Raw genomic sequence first — 14,153 nt, 5'->3', positions numbered from 1 at the left:
TAGAACTGGGCCAATAACAGCTCTCTAATTTGGTAGCCAAAGCAAGAGTTTATTAAAATAAGTAAATAGATTTTTATTTCTTTATTTTTAAATATAATCAAAGAGAACTTTTCTGCATCTGCCATATTGTGGCACTTAGGGCCACTTACCTGCCTCGGCGGAGTCCTGAACCAGTGTTAATTGCTGCCAGAGCAAGATTTCTAATCAAAGGGCTAGAGGAATTGGCCAGTGGGAGGATTTTGTCATCTTTCCTGTTGAAACTCTTTTGCTTCCTACAAACCGCTTAACCATTTGTTGAGCCACAGTGGTCTACAGCATGCTAGGTGGGTTCTCTCCTGGGAGGTGACGGGGCTTGACAAGCTCAGTCCCTGTTCTAACCCTTATTCCTGCAGAGTGGTGTATCCCCTGCTCAGGCCCGAGTCCCGCTGAGGCAGAAGGAGCTCTGACCCTTCAGGTTTTCAGAGGGGAGGTTGGTAACAATATCATGTGTTCATCCTATCAGGGAGAAGCCTGGGCTATCCCTACATTACTTCCCCAGAAATTAACCAAATGTTATTTAGCCACAGACATAAAACCACTCATTTGTACTAATGCTGCTATGCTTTCACGGTGAGGCCATTTGACATGTTGTTCCTGAATGAGAGTCCAGCAGGTTCCAAAAGAATAGCCCCTGAATGTAAACAGCTCTGAGCCAGAATAACTCTGCTGTGCTTATTGTAACACAGTTCCTTGTAGCATTTTACAGCATATGAATTTAGGTGAGTTCTGTGGAGAGAAACAAAGACACAGGTATACTCTTTTGGATATATATCTATATACCTTTTTTATTCTTAGATAAAAAGTTTTGCATTTTCACTATACTGTAAATTTACTACCTTTACCATTTCACTACGTAACAGTTTCAGAGAACTGATTTTTACCGATTTTTTCCACTTAGGGCAATAAGTAGACTATAGATGCTCACCTCAATAAATAGATGCTGTCAGTGTTATTTATAGTAATAATAAAATAATTTGTTACATGCTGTGATCTTGATATATGCAAGACAGTGTATTCTTAGCTTTGAATTATATGATAGGGAAATTTGATTAGAGGAATATCTGGCACTGGAGATTTAATATCTAGCACAGAGATTTAATTCTGCAGAGCTTTTAAGCATGGTGATATGGGCAGGTTGAAACACTCCCTGGCAGAAAGAAGCTCCTCCTTCTCCCTCTCTATGAATATCAAAGGCACAGTAGGTGGCAATGTTTGGGTAATGCATCCAGAGTGTAAAAGTAACTAATTAGTAATAGAAGCTCCATGATTTTCTCTAGATCTGGAAATCTCACTGGTCTTTTGCCACTTACACGTAATTGCTGTATCTGTTAATAGATGTTGATAGTTACTGTAATCATTGCCATCATTTCAGTTAACTCCTTCTGAAAATTAGAGCCAAATGCTATTTATTATGATTGTAACTACAGTCTCTTGAATGACTTCTTACCTCTTCCTAAAGCAGTGTAAGCTTTACCAGCCACAGCTGGATCCTTTTCAGTACTTAAAGATATACTTGAAAGAGCTAAACAGTTTCATGTGAATAACAGTAGCCTGCAAACACAGAATAAATTATTGTACATCGTGCTGAATAGCTATTCACTGTGTAGCTGAAATGCATGCCCTGATACTGGTTTCAGTCTATAGCTTACATTACATTTGACTCATTTAAAAATGTAAAAATATTGCATTCATTCAGTACCAACAACTTGTTTGTCTAGTGTCTTTCACACAAATTCTGGGCTCAAAAACTCTGTACAGAGTTTAAAAATACACAGTGGAAGAAATAATAGGAGAGGAAGAGAGAATTTCAAAAGAGTGACAAGGGCACTGGAGTGTTTTTAAATACTGCATTCTGTATTGCCAACCCCAAGTCTTCAAATTAGACTTTGAAGGTTAGACCCCCCTGCAAAACAAAGACTTGTTTAATAGTAATCATGGAATTCTCGTCATTTGCCTGCTAGCATTTCACTGGTCACAGCTTGCACTGATGTTTTTATGAAACTGCAAGCAACTTTCTTTTACTTTCATTTTTAAATGAAAGATGAGCAAGGTGTTTGATGAGAAACATCAAATACACCAAGCCGTGTACCACCATGTGAAGTTTAGCAGCCCATAGGCCTAATTTTCTTACTTTGGAAATGCTTACCAGTAGTAACTGCGCTAAAGCCAGTAGAGACCTCCCACTGAAAAACTGAAGGCAGAAAAGGCTTTTTGTGGAGATTCTTGATAGTCTGGTTTTCCACTGGGGACATCCTAGGTCAGAAGGTGATCAGAGAGGTCTTCTGTCTTTGTAGTACTGCTAGATTAAATAGGATTTTATTTAACAAGTCTTTTAGCCAAAAAGATTTCCAAAACAAAATCTCTGCAGTAGTTAGGAAAGGATCTCCACTATTTATCCTTGTAAGGCTGGGGAAACATGTTACCATTTTGATTTGCATAGATATGTGAAACTAATGAAAAAAATGAATGCTTCAGGTTCACCAACAGGCAAAGATTTCCTCCTCCTAGCAAAGGTGTTGCAATCATGAATGTCCTTTTTTTTTGTGTGCTGCCTTGTCCAAGAACACAAAGGCTCGTGTTCTCCTCCCAGTGTGTATGCTCTGCTCGTATCAGTGATGGCAGAAGCCATGCAGGCGTGGAGTGAGAGAATGAAACACAAAGACCATCCAGGTCACAAAGAAAAAGAATGTGCTCAGAGTTGCTTTGAAAGCTGAATTGCCAGCTAGAATTGTATAGGGATATAGGGCTTTTCAAACTTCTTCTTCTGTCCTTAAACACTTGTAACTGAGAAATTTAAGAAAGTTTTTCTATAAATCTCAAAGGACAGAACTTCTTAGGGTGTGCTATTAAAATTTATTCCTATTACTCTAGTCCATACCTTCCTCCTGATAACTTTAGCAAGTTCTCCATCTGTGCTCAGGTCTCACTTGAGGATTTGTGGCAGATAACTACCAATATAATCTATTTTTACTATTAATTTTCTAAATGTTCTTTGACTCCATCCCCATGTTTTGTTTTGGCCATAGTTTTTCTTTTTAGTCCCTTTATTTCACACTCCTGTTGTGGCAGTTAAGAAAGATAATATCCGTTGCATCTTCAGAGGTAAGCACAGAAACAGGACAAGTGTTATGCTGCTGATGTGATCCAAACTAGCAAATAGGAAAAGATAATGTAGTAGGAGAAGTATGACAGAGCAAACCTTTGGTACAAGTCTTTGCCTTTAAAATATCCACAACTGCTTCTACTGCCTCTGAGTTTAACAATTAATGGGCGTCTCATCCAGTACAATCAATGCATTGGATATACCACCAGGAGATCTGGAAGGCAGTTTCTACCTTCCTATTGATTAGTCTCTCGTTTCTTTGTCCAATGACACAGCTAGTCCAGAAAATTTTAATCAGAATGTGTCACTAGGGCAGCCAGTTCAGGATTCTACTTGTGGCACTTGAGATAATTCCGCTTGCAGTATAACCGTCTAAATTATTCAGTGCTTATGTAGGAAAAGAACTCCATCAAGTGCCACCTCTCAGTTAGGCAGCCTCCTTGCACCTTAAACTACAACAGCTGGTCATATAAGCCTGTCTGCCTAAGCACAGGAGTGAACAGAGTCTGTTAGTGCCCAGGTGCACTTTGACCTCTCTTACCTTGAGTAAGAGACATATTTCAGTGGCAGTACTATGTTGAGGCAGTCCTACTCAGTGCCTTTTGTGTTGAATAGGGTAATCATTGGTTTAATGAGAGTATTGAGACACTCAATGGCTTTTTTGTTTGTTCACTTTACGACCAGGGTCTTTTCACCTTATTCACTTGATGTTTGATGACTACGTATTGTACCTGCTAGAATCACTCCATTGTCAGGAGAGAGCTAATGAGCTAATGAGGGCAATGAAAGGAGAAGGAAGCACAGGTGAGTTTGTTCTTTTATTCATCTTTCGTTGTTTTATTCCACTGTATTCACTCATTTCTATGTAAGGTTATTTCTCTATCCTCATGTAACCCAGTGAGGTATGTCTAGGAGCAAAGTGTTGTTTTTTGTTTCTATCATTATTTAAAATAAGTCATTTATGAGGGGATCCTCCCTAGTAAATACATTCTAAAAGAGACCTGCATGCTTCTTGATGTAACGCTGGATGTCTGAAATGCTATTCCTAAGTACAAACTTGGTGTTTCAGTAAGGGATTTTGGTAGTGAAGCTTTTACATCAGTTGATCTGTCTTGCATTTCAGAGGAAATACACCATTACAGTTCAGTGTGATGATCACCCAGTCTTGATTCTCTCTCTCACCCTAGTTTCTCACTAAATAAAAGGGAGAGATGGGAGAAGCGAGCAAATGGGGAAAACAAACAAACAAACAACAACAACAAAAAGCCTTGATTTCTCATACATCTTAGTTCTGAGTGCCTATACAGAGGCAAACTCCCAGCCCTGCTCTATTTACTCTGCACTGATTTGCCAGAACAGACTGCCTGTTATCTGCCTCAGTTATCTTCCTTCCTTGCATCTTCCATTTTTTGTGGCAAGTTAAATCCTTTTGTCACAGGGATATAAACCTTAAGCTGTCTGTGCACAGATTTCCTACCTCTAAATCAGGGAAACTATAAGAAGTCTTATGATGGTAAACTGATTATGGTAATGCTATGTGTTACAGAAGCACTTCTTTCAAAGATTTGTATGAGTCCTGCAATGAATTTCATGACATTTAGCATAAAAAAACTCACACAATATATATATATTTTTTTAATTCCTCAGTGTTCTTTGACTTCACTTGTAATTGCTTTTGGTGATTTTTCTCTCACCCTGCAGCAGAAATACGAGAAGAAATTATTCTGAGTGAACCAACTCCTCCGACTCCCTCCCCAGTGCCATTCTCCCCAGCTAAATCTGTCACCTCTGTGGAAGTGCCCTCTGCCCCCTCTCCTGTCAGCAATCAGTCCCCAGAGTACAGTGGCATAGCAGCTACAACAGGTAGGTGGGCTTGTGGCAGCTGGATCTGCTTGAAGATGGGTTTTGCACTCAGTCACCTGAAATTAAGCCAACACAACGTGCTGGCTTTCAAGAGATAAGAAGCCTTCCCAAGCAGAAATCTGTTTAAAGTGTCAGTTATACTTTCTCACTGTATCCAAATATTGTGTGCAGTTTTACAGAAAGAGGATCTGATGCTTGGAGTCCAAAGGCCTAACAGCGGATCCCAGACCTCAGCAGATCAGAACTGATTCTGTTACTGAGGCCTTCAGAAAAGGCCTGTCTCTGTATTTCTAAATGTTTTTAAAATCAGTTCAATTGATCGTTTTTCTAGTAATGCCCTGACAAAAAAATATTTATGAATATAGCACTTTTGAGCATATTCAATGACTTTAAGGGCAATCAATCTCGGAACCACATAATTCCCAGTGGTTAAAATGGGAATTGGATAACTTTCAACATATTTGAGACCCTAACATTCTTAAATATCTACACAAGTTTCTCTTGGGAATGTTTTACACATTGTTGGTAACTATAAACATTAGAGATTAGGAATTGGATGCTTGAAGCCTGTTTGCAGTTGCATACTCTGTTTTCGCAGCTCATGAGCTGCTTGTATTCTGGTGGGCCCACAGGTTAAAAAAATTGTGCTTAAAAATATTCAGCTTGTGGGTAGGATTAGCAGAAAACACTAAATGCAAAAGCATGCACACACATGGGTTGTTGATTAGTCTGTTTGTATGGGGTACATACAATTCCCTGTACCCTAATGTAAAGCTCCACCTTTTGGATGTGGGCAAGCCAGTCCATCTGTATGATCAAAAGGCTGTGTTTTCTTAATTCAAGAAAATGAGCTAAGGAAGGCAGAAATGTGAACAACTTTCAGAAGGCATTCCAGGCAGTAAAATACCAGCTTTGCTGCTCCTTGGTCAAATGGGTGTATAATCAGAATGTGGAAGCTATCACTTTTGTGACGTATTAGAAAAGTTACAAAACCTTCTTGAAGGAATGTCAGAAAGTGATGATTTACCACACTGGAGAATCTGGCAGTTGCCAAAGGACTAATAAATCTTTCTGACAAATGTTTGTCATGTTTTAAAAGGCACCATGGGAAGCACAATGCATAGTTGTGGTGGAAAGCGATTTAAGAACATTTATCTCTACATGGAAACTTAAGGTTTTCTCACTGTTGGAGACTATAATACATTTAGAAAGGAAAAAGGATGATATTAACCCCCGAACAGATAGACAGTTTAGCCATATGATTCCTAGACATGGCAGGTGAGCTCCCTGCTTTGGATCAGGCAATGCTGGAGGTGGTGTGTATGTTTGAGTCTTGAAACGATGACTTTGTGAGTAACTTGCCCTGTGGCCATTGTGGCCCAATGGGATCATCATGGTGTTGTAACCAAGATTTACAATGATGGGGAACTTTACCCAGAAGTAAAAGATTGAAAAGTTGGAAATTGTGTGCTCTCCAATGACAGTGACAGGAATGGAGATCTGAGGGACTTCTGTTCAGGCTGCAGAGACTGTAACTCTTACATGGCTATCAGAACTATTAACCCAAATCTTATTCCATACTTAAATAATAGCCTACTTGTCAGATGTCTGAGCTTCCAGCTTGCATTCTTGACTTAAGCTCAGATCAGGGCAGACCTGGGAACTGCATGAATCTTAGGTGAATCCTGCATGAATCCCACCAGTAATCCAAGGGAATGGACTCGCACAAACATTACAAATATAGTTCCTTTTTGTTTTCCTGTTGTATCTTATTTTATTATAGTCTATTTTATTCTCTCTTTCTCTCTCTCTCATTTTGTTTGTCCTGGCAAGGCCAAGGTCTGCTGGTGTGAAGTCTCGAGCCAGAAACAGGATCACTTGGGTGCAATGGTTGAAGGACCTACTCCCACATTACAGGCAGTAGAACTTGATGTAGTTGTTCCCATAGCAGAACTTCTTAGGCAAGAAAGCTATATCTGATTATTTTAGCTCTCTGTTTTTTTTTTTTTTTGTTTTGTTTTGTTTTGTTTTTCCCAGCTTCTCAGTTTTAGGTTGTTTTAAAAACCTTTGTTTGCTTGTACTGGATTTTTTTCCTAATGGCTGGTGCAGTTTCATTTTTGCCAACGTGAAAGTCATCTTTGCCTAGCACAAGCCAAATTTATCAATGCCAGAAGTGGTCTAGTTCAGATTATATCCAAGTGTGTGGATATTTTCTTGTCTTAATTTGGGCAATTAGCAATGCCTTCATTTCCCATGTTTATCACATAGATGAACTGATCACCTTTTCAGTTTGCTAACCATTACACCATGGAACAGAGAGATCATTCACATAAGGTAATACAACCACGTTTCAGCTATAGGAAATTGCTACATTTAAAAACATGAGTGCTGAAGATGTATTATATATAATCAAACTATTGCATGTACAGGTTTGTGGAATTCATATATAGAATATTTTGGAACAGGAACCTCTGTTCTGGAGAGACATTTAAAGGACTGTATTGATTTTCTTAAACATCTTTTATGAGGTAAATATAAAACTCTGAAAATGCTTTGCAAATCTTGAGAACTAGTCCCGTTGGTTATCACTAGCTCTCAGTTCCCTAATTTAAGGCATCATTAACTTTTTTTTGCTTGTGACATTAGCAATAAAAGTTAACTATTAAACTTGTATTTTAGCCTTTTTGCCTTCACTCAATGGTCAGCACAAAACCAGCAAACTAAACTGTTGCAATTACATGATACTAAGCAAAAGAGGTAAATCCTATATATAGCGTTCTGCGTTAGAACATCTGGCATGGCTCAGCTAACATTTTATTTTAAACTTTCTGTTAAGTTACTAGACATTTAAAAAGATAATTAGTCTCTATCCTTTCTAAATCACAATGGCCAGCTTAATGATTGTTCAAACTGCAACAATATTGTCATAAAAGTGAAAGCTATATGGCAGACTATACTCTTCTCCTTTAAAGCCCCTTTTGAAGCTGATTACTTATTTGCTAATGCAATGTTTTTTGGACAACCTGAAATGAACTCTGAATTGTAGCTAGTTCCTAATACAATAGTTAACTAATCTATGCAGTTTACTGTTTGGTTTCAATAAATGTATGTCTGAAATAAATTTTCAGGTCATTTAAGGTCACTGTTTTTCCAGGTCTGGGCTAGGTAATAAAATTTGAGAATCTGCTGTAGGAGATGCTTGCACAGAGCTACCATCTCTCATATTCATGTGTGTGAGCACAATGACATTCTGTATTTTTGTGAAGTTCCAGCTCCTGGACTCATACAGATATATGAGAATATCAGCTCTTGTTCAAGAATAAGAGTTTAATTCTCATAACTGCTCATAAAAGTCAGCTTCCAGTTTCAAAAGATTGTTCTCCCCTTTCCAGTGGAAAGTTTGGGGATTTTTCTAAATGTGATAGTTGAACCAGAATGGGGGTCTGACTCATGAGTTTTGGTTACTTGGGGTTGACAGTGGTGCATACTATCAGATGTAATACACAGTGCTGTGAGTATCTTGCTTGTGTCTGGGTGGTCATGTTCTCCAGCATACAGCAGATAAAAAATGCAGCATCATGAAGTAACTTTTGATTCTTTTTGCACTGATATGGCACTAATGACAGCAGCTCTCTTGTTGGACTGTTCCATTTTCACTTGGCTCTACTACAGGTCACATGGTTTCTCGGTTAGTATCCTGAAAATCAAATTTATCTTTAAAAGAGAAAAGAGAAAGGAGTGATAATAAATGAACTTCCCTATTTTAATCAAACCCTGCGTGTTCAAAACAAAAAGCAGAACAAAATGTTACTCAACCGCTATTGTTTTTGCTTATTTCCAAATGCAGTTCAGTTGGGTTCAGTCATATCTAATAGAGACTTCATCTCCTGGATGGACATATTAACCGTATATAGTAAAATGTAGAGAATATTTTGGCCCTGTTACTGCTTCTAATTAGAGCTAGGAAGGCAATGAGTTTGGATTTTTTTTGTCTCAATGGGCAATTTTTAATCGTTCACAGCAAAGCTTTTGTTTTATGGTGAATTTAAAAAGTGAGGGGAAAAACAGTAATTTTAACTAAAAATATATATATTTTTTTACGATCTTTTTTCCTTCTTTCTTTTCTCTTTTTTTTTCCCTTTCTGTTTGAAAGTTTCAAATTTTCTTTTGGAAAATAACACTAGGAAAATATGCTGACCTTTTGAAATTGAAACGTTTCACCAAAATTTTCTGCAACATGTTGTTGAAATTTTCAAATCAATTCTTCCTCAGTTTTCAAATGAAACTATTTGGTGACTGCATAAGTTTTGGCCCCTTCCACATAAACTGTATTTTCTAGACAAGGCAGACTTTCTTAAACACTTTTCCGCAGCTCAAGGAACCATGACTGCTTATGGCCACAGTAGCAGCGAAGCACTAGCTCAATTGTTTATGGATCCACATGGGTCTCAGGGATCTCCATCATGCTCAAAGGGTAGAGGTGAAAGTCTGAAGATTCAGAAGTCGGTGACAGAAAATGCAGACATGAAAATAGGCCTGCCACAAATATCCTTGGCCATAACGCATACAAGGAAGTCCCTACTATAAGAGACCCAGTTCACATCTTGCCTCGTGAAGCTCAGAATGTCTTTGGTCAGACTCAGAATTAAGCATTTCCCATTTCAAAAGAATATTTATCTCATGTTGCTAAATAAATGTCACACACACCCGGAGAAAATTATGCACATCTGAGATAGTTTTTCATTCTACAAAGCTATGGAGTGGACCTGGACCTGGTAATACAGTCATTTCCCTCGGAATTAGGCCCTTTCATGCTACAAGAAGTCCCTAGAATCCACACGAGTCACCTCCTATAATTCCTTTTAGCTACTGAAAAAGAGTCAAGAGTGCCCAGAGACCCCAAACTACTGTTCGGATTGGGTTAAATTCAGTGTTCTGGTCCTCATTTGCAGGGTAATCTCAGCCAGTATGGTCATGACCTCCAGCAAGAGCTGTGTTATACTGGAACAATGGATCTGTCAGCCTCCTGAGTGAAAGGGGTGTGTGCAAAGGACAAAGGTTTCTCAGCAGCTGGCTCATGAATCTGGAGTTCCTGCCTGGAAGGGATCAGGATGATTAAAAAACTCAGCACCTTTCAAGCAAAATGGAAAACCCACTTCTTTGCTTTGCTTTTCCCATAAATGCTCTACATACAAAAAAAATAATTCAGTCCCTGCCACATCTAAAGACGAAAGAAACATTACTGGCAGGAAGAAAATGGCTGGACTATTGCTTTCCAGATATATTTTTTAATAATTGGAGATCTACCACTGTGCTCCCACTACAAAAGCTGGTACCTAGCTGGGTGGAATAGAGCGACAAACTGCAAAAGGATCCAAGAAATTCTCTTGCATAACACCCATCTTTTTCCAGTCCTTCATTGTTCTAATCATAATTCCTGCTTTGCTCCAGGCCTGATCAGCCTGTGAGCTAAACAGGCCAGCAGCCCACTCTACGTGAGAGGGACCTCAGGGGTTGGTGCATTATGCCTAAGAAATATTAGCACTGGTGTTCCTCCATTACTAAGTCCAGTCCCAGTTTTTCTGAGAGATGATAGCCTTGAGTTATAACGCCACACTGAAATTTCACCGTCTGAGATATTCAAGATATGTTTCTTACCTCTGGATCTTTGTGCCCTCCAGCTGATAATTTCTGCCTTTATGCCTCAGACGTGACTGTTTTGTTCACTTTGCTGGATGCCGTTTCCATTATCAGTGCTTATTAGGTTGCCTTCTGATAGCTGTCTCAAAGCATAATGCCTCTGTGAAGGACAGCCTATTTTAGCTGTGTTTCTTTAATGCTTGTTTGTCTGTAGGGGCTATGCAATCCTATACGTGGTCACTAACCTACACTGTGACAACAGCTGCTGGGTCGCCTGCTGAAAATACCCAACAGCTGCCCTGCATGAGAAGTCCACACGTACCATCGTCATCTGTCACACACCGGATACCTGTTTATCCCCACAGAGAAGAACATGGGTAAGTCACTTCCCAGTGTCTTGTTTGGTGTGCATTTTGGGTGAACCTAAGCCTAGCTGGTTTAGTTTTTGCTGTTGGTATTGTTTTTGGTGGTGGTTGGATTTTATTGGAAATGCAGTGAAATCTGTTTGTTGATGTAGTATGTCTGTATTGCAAAGATGCTGGTATCATTATTCTTTAGCTGTTATTACTGTACGGTTATATTACATCTCAGTCTTATAATCTTAATATATTCTATTTCAAAACGCAGTGGCCTGGATAATACTTTATAAAAGAGAAGGCTTTGGCACTGTTCTTCCTATCTCTGATTCCAGTTTTCCCGTGCATTGTTCTATCCCAAAGGCTAGATGTGTCCAAAGAACAGCCTTTCTATACCATGTCTCAGGAGAAGTGATTGTTTTCCTCTGCACAGCGCAGCTGAGACCACATCTGGAGCAGTAGATCCAGTTCTGGGTTCCCCTCTGTAAGAAAGACAGGTCCATAAGGAGTCCCGAAAAGGGCCACTGACATGATTAAGGAAGTAGAACATCTGAGATACAAGTAGAGAGCTGGGGTTGTTTAGCCTCAAGAAAAGAAGGTTCTGGGAGGGTTTTATTGCTGTACATAAATATGTCACGAAGGACATAAAGAAGATGGAGACTGCTTCTTCTCAGTGGTATCCAAGTGACAGGATGGGATGCATGGATATAAATTGAAATACAAGAAATTCTGTTTAAACTAAAACAACAACAACAACAACAATCAAACAACAAACAACTCATTTTAATGTAAATGTGATCGAACACTGGAATAGGTTGCCCAGATAGGCCATGGAGTGTCCATCCTTTCTGTCCATCTCGTCCTAATCCTTGGCAGCCTGATCTAGCAGACCCTGCTTTGAGCAGGGGGTTTACATTGACTGATCTCCAGAGGTCCCTTGCAACCTTTATGATTCAATGACTACTGTTTGACCTGCAAATCAAAAATGTCCAAAGTTTGGAAAAATAGCCACATTTTCACTATAGTATTCTAATCTCATCGCCGTCACCAAAATTTGCTTGAGGCACTGAATTAAAATAATTACAAGCAGAAATTTGTTTAACATTATTTAATCTTGGCAAACTTCAGACACTCGGAGAAAAGTCTCTCTGCTCTTTTCACTATACAACACTTCTGTGCCATCTCATTTGAGTGAATGCATAACTTACAGATGACCATAGCTAAAGAGAAACAATCACAAAATCATCACTGGAGAAGGGCTCCAGGAACATAACAAGATTAGCAAGAGCCCAGTTGCTGACATGAAACAAGACATTCAAAAGATGTTTCTGATTTCCTCAGTCTCATTGCATACTCATTATCCCTGCAGAAGTGCTTTCTCAGAGTGGAAAATTGCTTACTCTTTGGAAGGATAATAGAGATTAATTTGAACCTTCCATCTCCTTCTCTCTTGGAAGGGGAGAAGGTTTGGATTTCTGCCTGAATGTCACTGCTAAGCCCTTCCTGGAAAAAAAATGGATATCCAGCGATATGACTGCTTGTGAAGTCAGAAATAGAGTAGCAAGGTGGTTTGTTAGCTGACAGGATGCAATAACTAAAATCATGGTAAGGCTGTGAATATATCCATGAGTACATATATATATATGCACATGAGAATTCATTGTTACTAATGGAAAGTCTTGCCTCTGGAAGGGCATTTGAGGAAACTTCTTCTCTGAGTGATTCAACTTTTCTGAAAGGCAACAAAGAGTTCTATAATCTGACTTCTTTTCCAGTTTGGATTTACAAGGGACACGTGTAGAAACATATTGGTGATGCTTCTAAACATTTTGGTGGTATCTGCCTTCTTGCCTGGAACTGTCTTTTTAAATGTAGCAATAGGACCTTTCTGTTAATCGATGCGTACATGGCAGCTATCACAAAGATTTCCTGGTATTATTTGCTCTATTTATAGCAGTACTATTAACATTTTTCTGAATAATTACAACACGTACTTATTTTGGATCTGCAGCAAAAACAGCACATTGGTATATTAGTTTTTATATGATTCTAGTCTGATGTGGCATGCTAATAGAGACATGTTCCTGAAGAAAGGCCTGCACGGGAATGCAGTAAGCTCACCCATGATGTTTGGAAGCCTAAGACTACATAGTTCTTTTGGAAGAAACAGTCACAGATTCAAACAGAAGGGAAAAAAATAAGAGACCTTGTCTGCAACATTCAGTTGGCTGCTCTGGAAAGAAACAGAGAGAGAGGATCAAAGTCTGCACTGAGATTTCAAGGTTTATTGAGAAAAGAGAAATAGAGCGAGCAGCTGCCATAGCCACAAAGACTGAACCTCACTCCCATGTAGAGGAGCAGGCAGAGAGCATATGCAGTGCGCAGGCCGTAAGCCATTCCTCTGCTGGAGATGAATTTCACACCAAATGCAGACTCTTGGTCACCCAGCATACCTGAAAGCATTCTAACAGCAGTTCTGCAGGGGTTCCTACCAATCTTGCACACTAAAGATGATCCTATTTAAAATATAAAGCCTCCAGAGCATCTTGAGATAGAAAGAGAATGCCTAAAAGATAAGAGCACTTTATATGATGGTATTCCACAATGTAAAGATATTTTAAGAACTGAGGCCTTGGAACAATGTAAAGCCCTCCAAGATCCCAGGACAGACATATATACTGTTGGACTGATTTGTACAAATACTTTATCTGTACTTCTGGCCAGTTTTAGAAGATAAAATGTAAATTCAATGATAAAAAAAATTGTTCCCTGTAAAATAAAAAATTGATTAAGTCCAATTTCATATTAACAGAAATGAAGAGAGGGCTACGTGATCTGTTCTCCATTGTTAAAACAAGGCCTATAAGAAGCAATACTAGTGTATATTTGTGAAACTGGGGAAGAACACAGAGATCATAACCTACTCTAACTCATGCCAGTAAATCTTCTAAATCCTCAGTGGTACTCTCCACACGTATGGGATATCATGACAGTAAATGGAAGATCTATAGTATTAACAGGGAAAAAAAAGTCCTTTAACTGGAACTTCCCTTGTTCCAACTTGAGTCCGTTGCATTTTATCCTATTACACAGTGCGCTTCTGAGAAGAGTCTGGCTCTAGCTGCTCTATACCCTCCTGTTACATAGTTGTA

The 14,153-nt window shown here is 39.0% G+C and overlaps 1 protein-coding gene across 5 annotated transcripts in view; it reads left to right on the top strand.

Moving 5' to 3' along the window:
- The window catches only part of RFX4 (regulatory factor X4), a 93,117-nt gene that overhangs the window by 62,763 nt on the left and 16,201 nt on the right, over positions 1 to 14,153 (top strand). For all 5 annotated transcript variants that reach the window (XM_035310293.1, XM_035310302.1, XM_035310311.1 and 2 more), the window contains 3 exons: positions 3,827 to 3,946; positions 4,844 to 5,005; positions 10,860 to 11,022. In XM_035310293.1, coding sequence (XP_035166184.1) covers positions 3,827 to 3,946; positions 4,844 to 5,005; positions 10,860 to 11,022 — 445 coding nt within the window. The remainder of the gene's footprint in view (positions 1 to 3,826; positions 3,947 to 4,843; positions 5,006 to 10,859; positions 11,023 to 14,153) is intronic.

The sequence above is a fragment of the Oxyura jamaicensis genome, chromosome 1, assembly GCF_011077185.1.
Source record: "Oxyura jamaicensis isolate SHBP4307 breed ruddy duck chromosome 1, BPBGC_Ojam_1.0, whole genome shotgun sequence".
In the NCBI taxonomy this organism is placed as follows: Eukaryota; Metazoa; Chordata; class Aves; order Anseriformes; family Anatidae; genus Oxyura; species Oxyura jamaicensis.
This window is presented reverse-complemented; position numbering and strand designations above follow the sequence as displayed.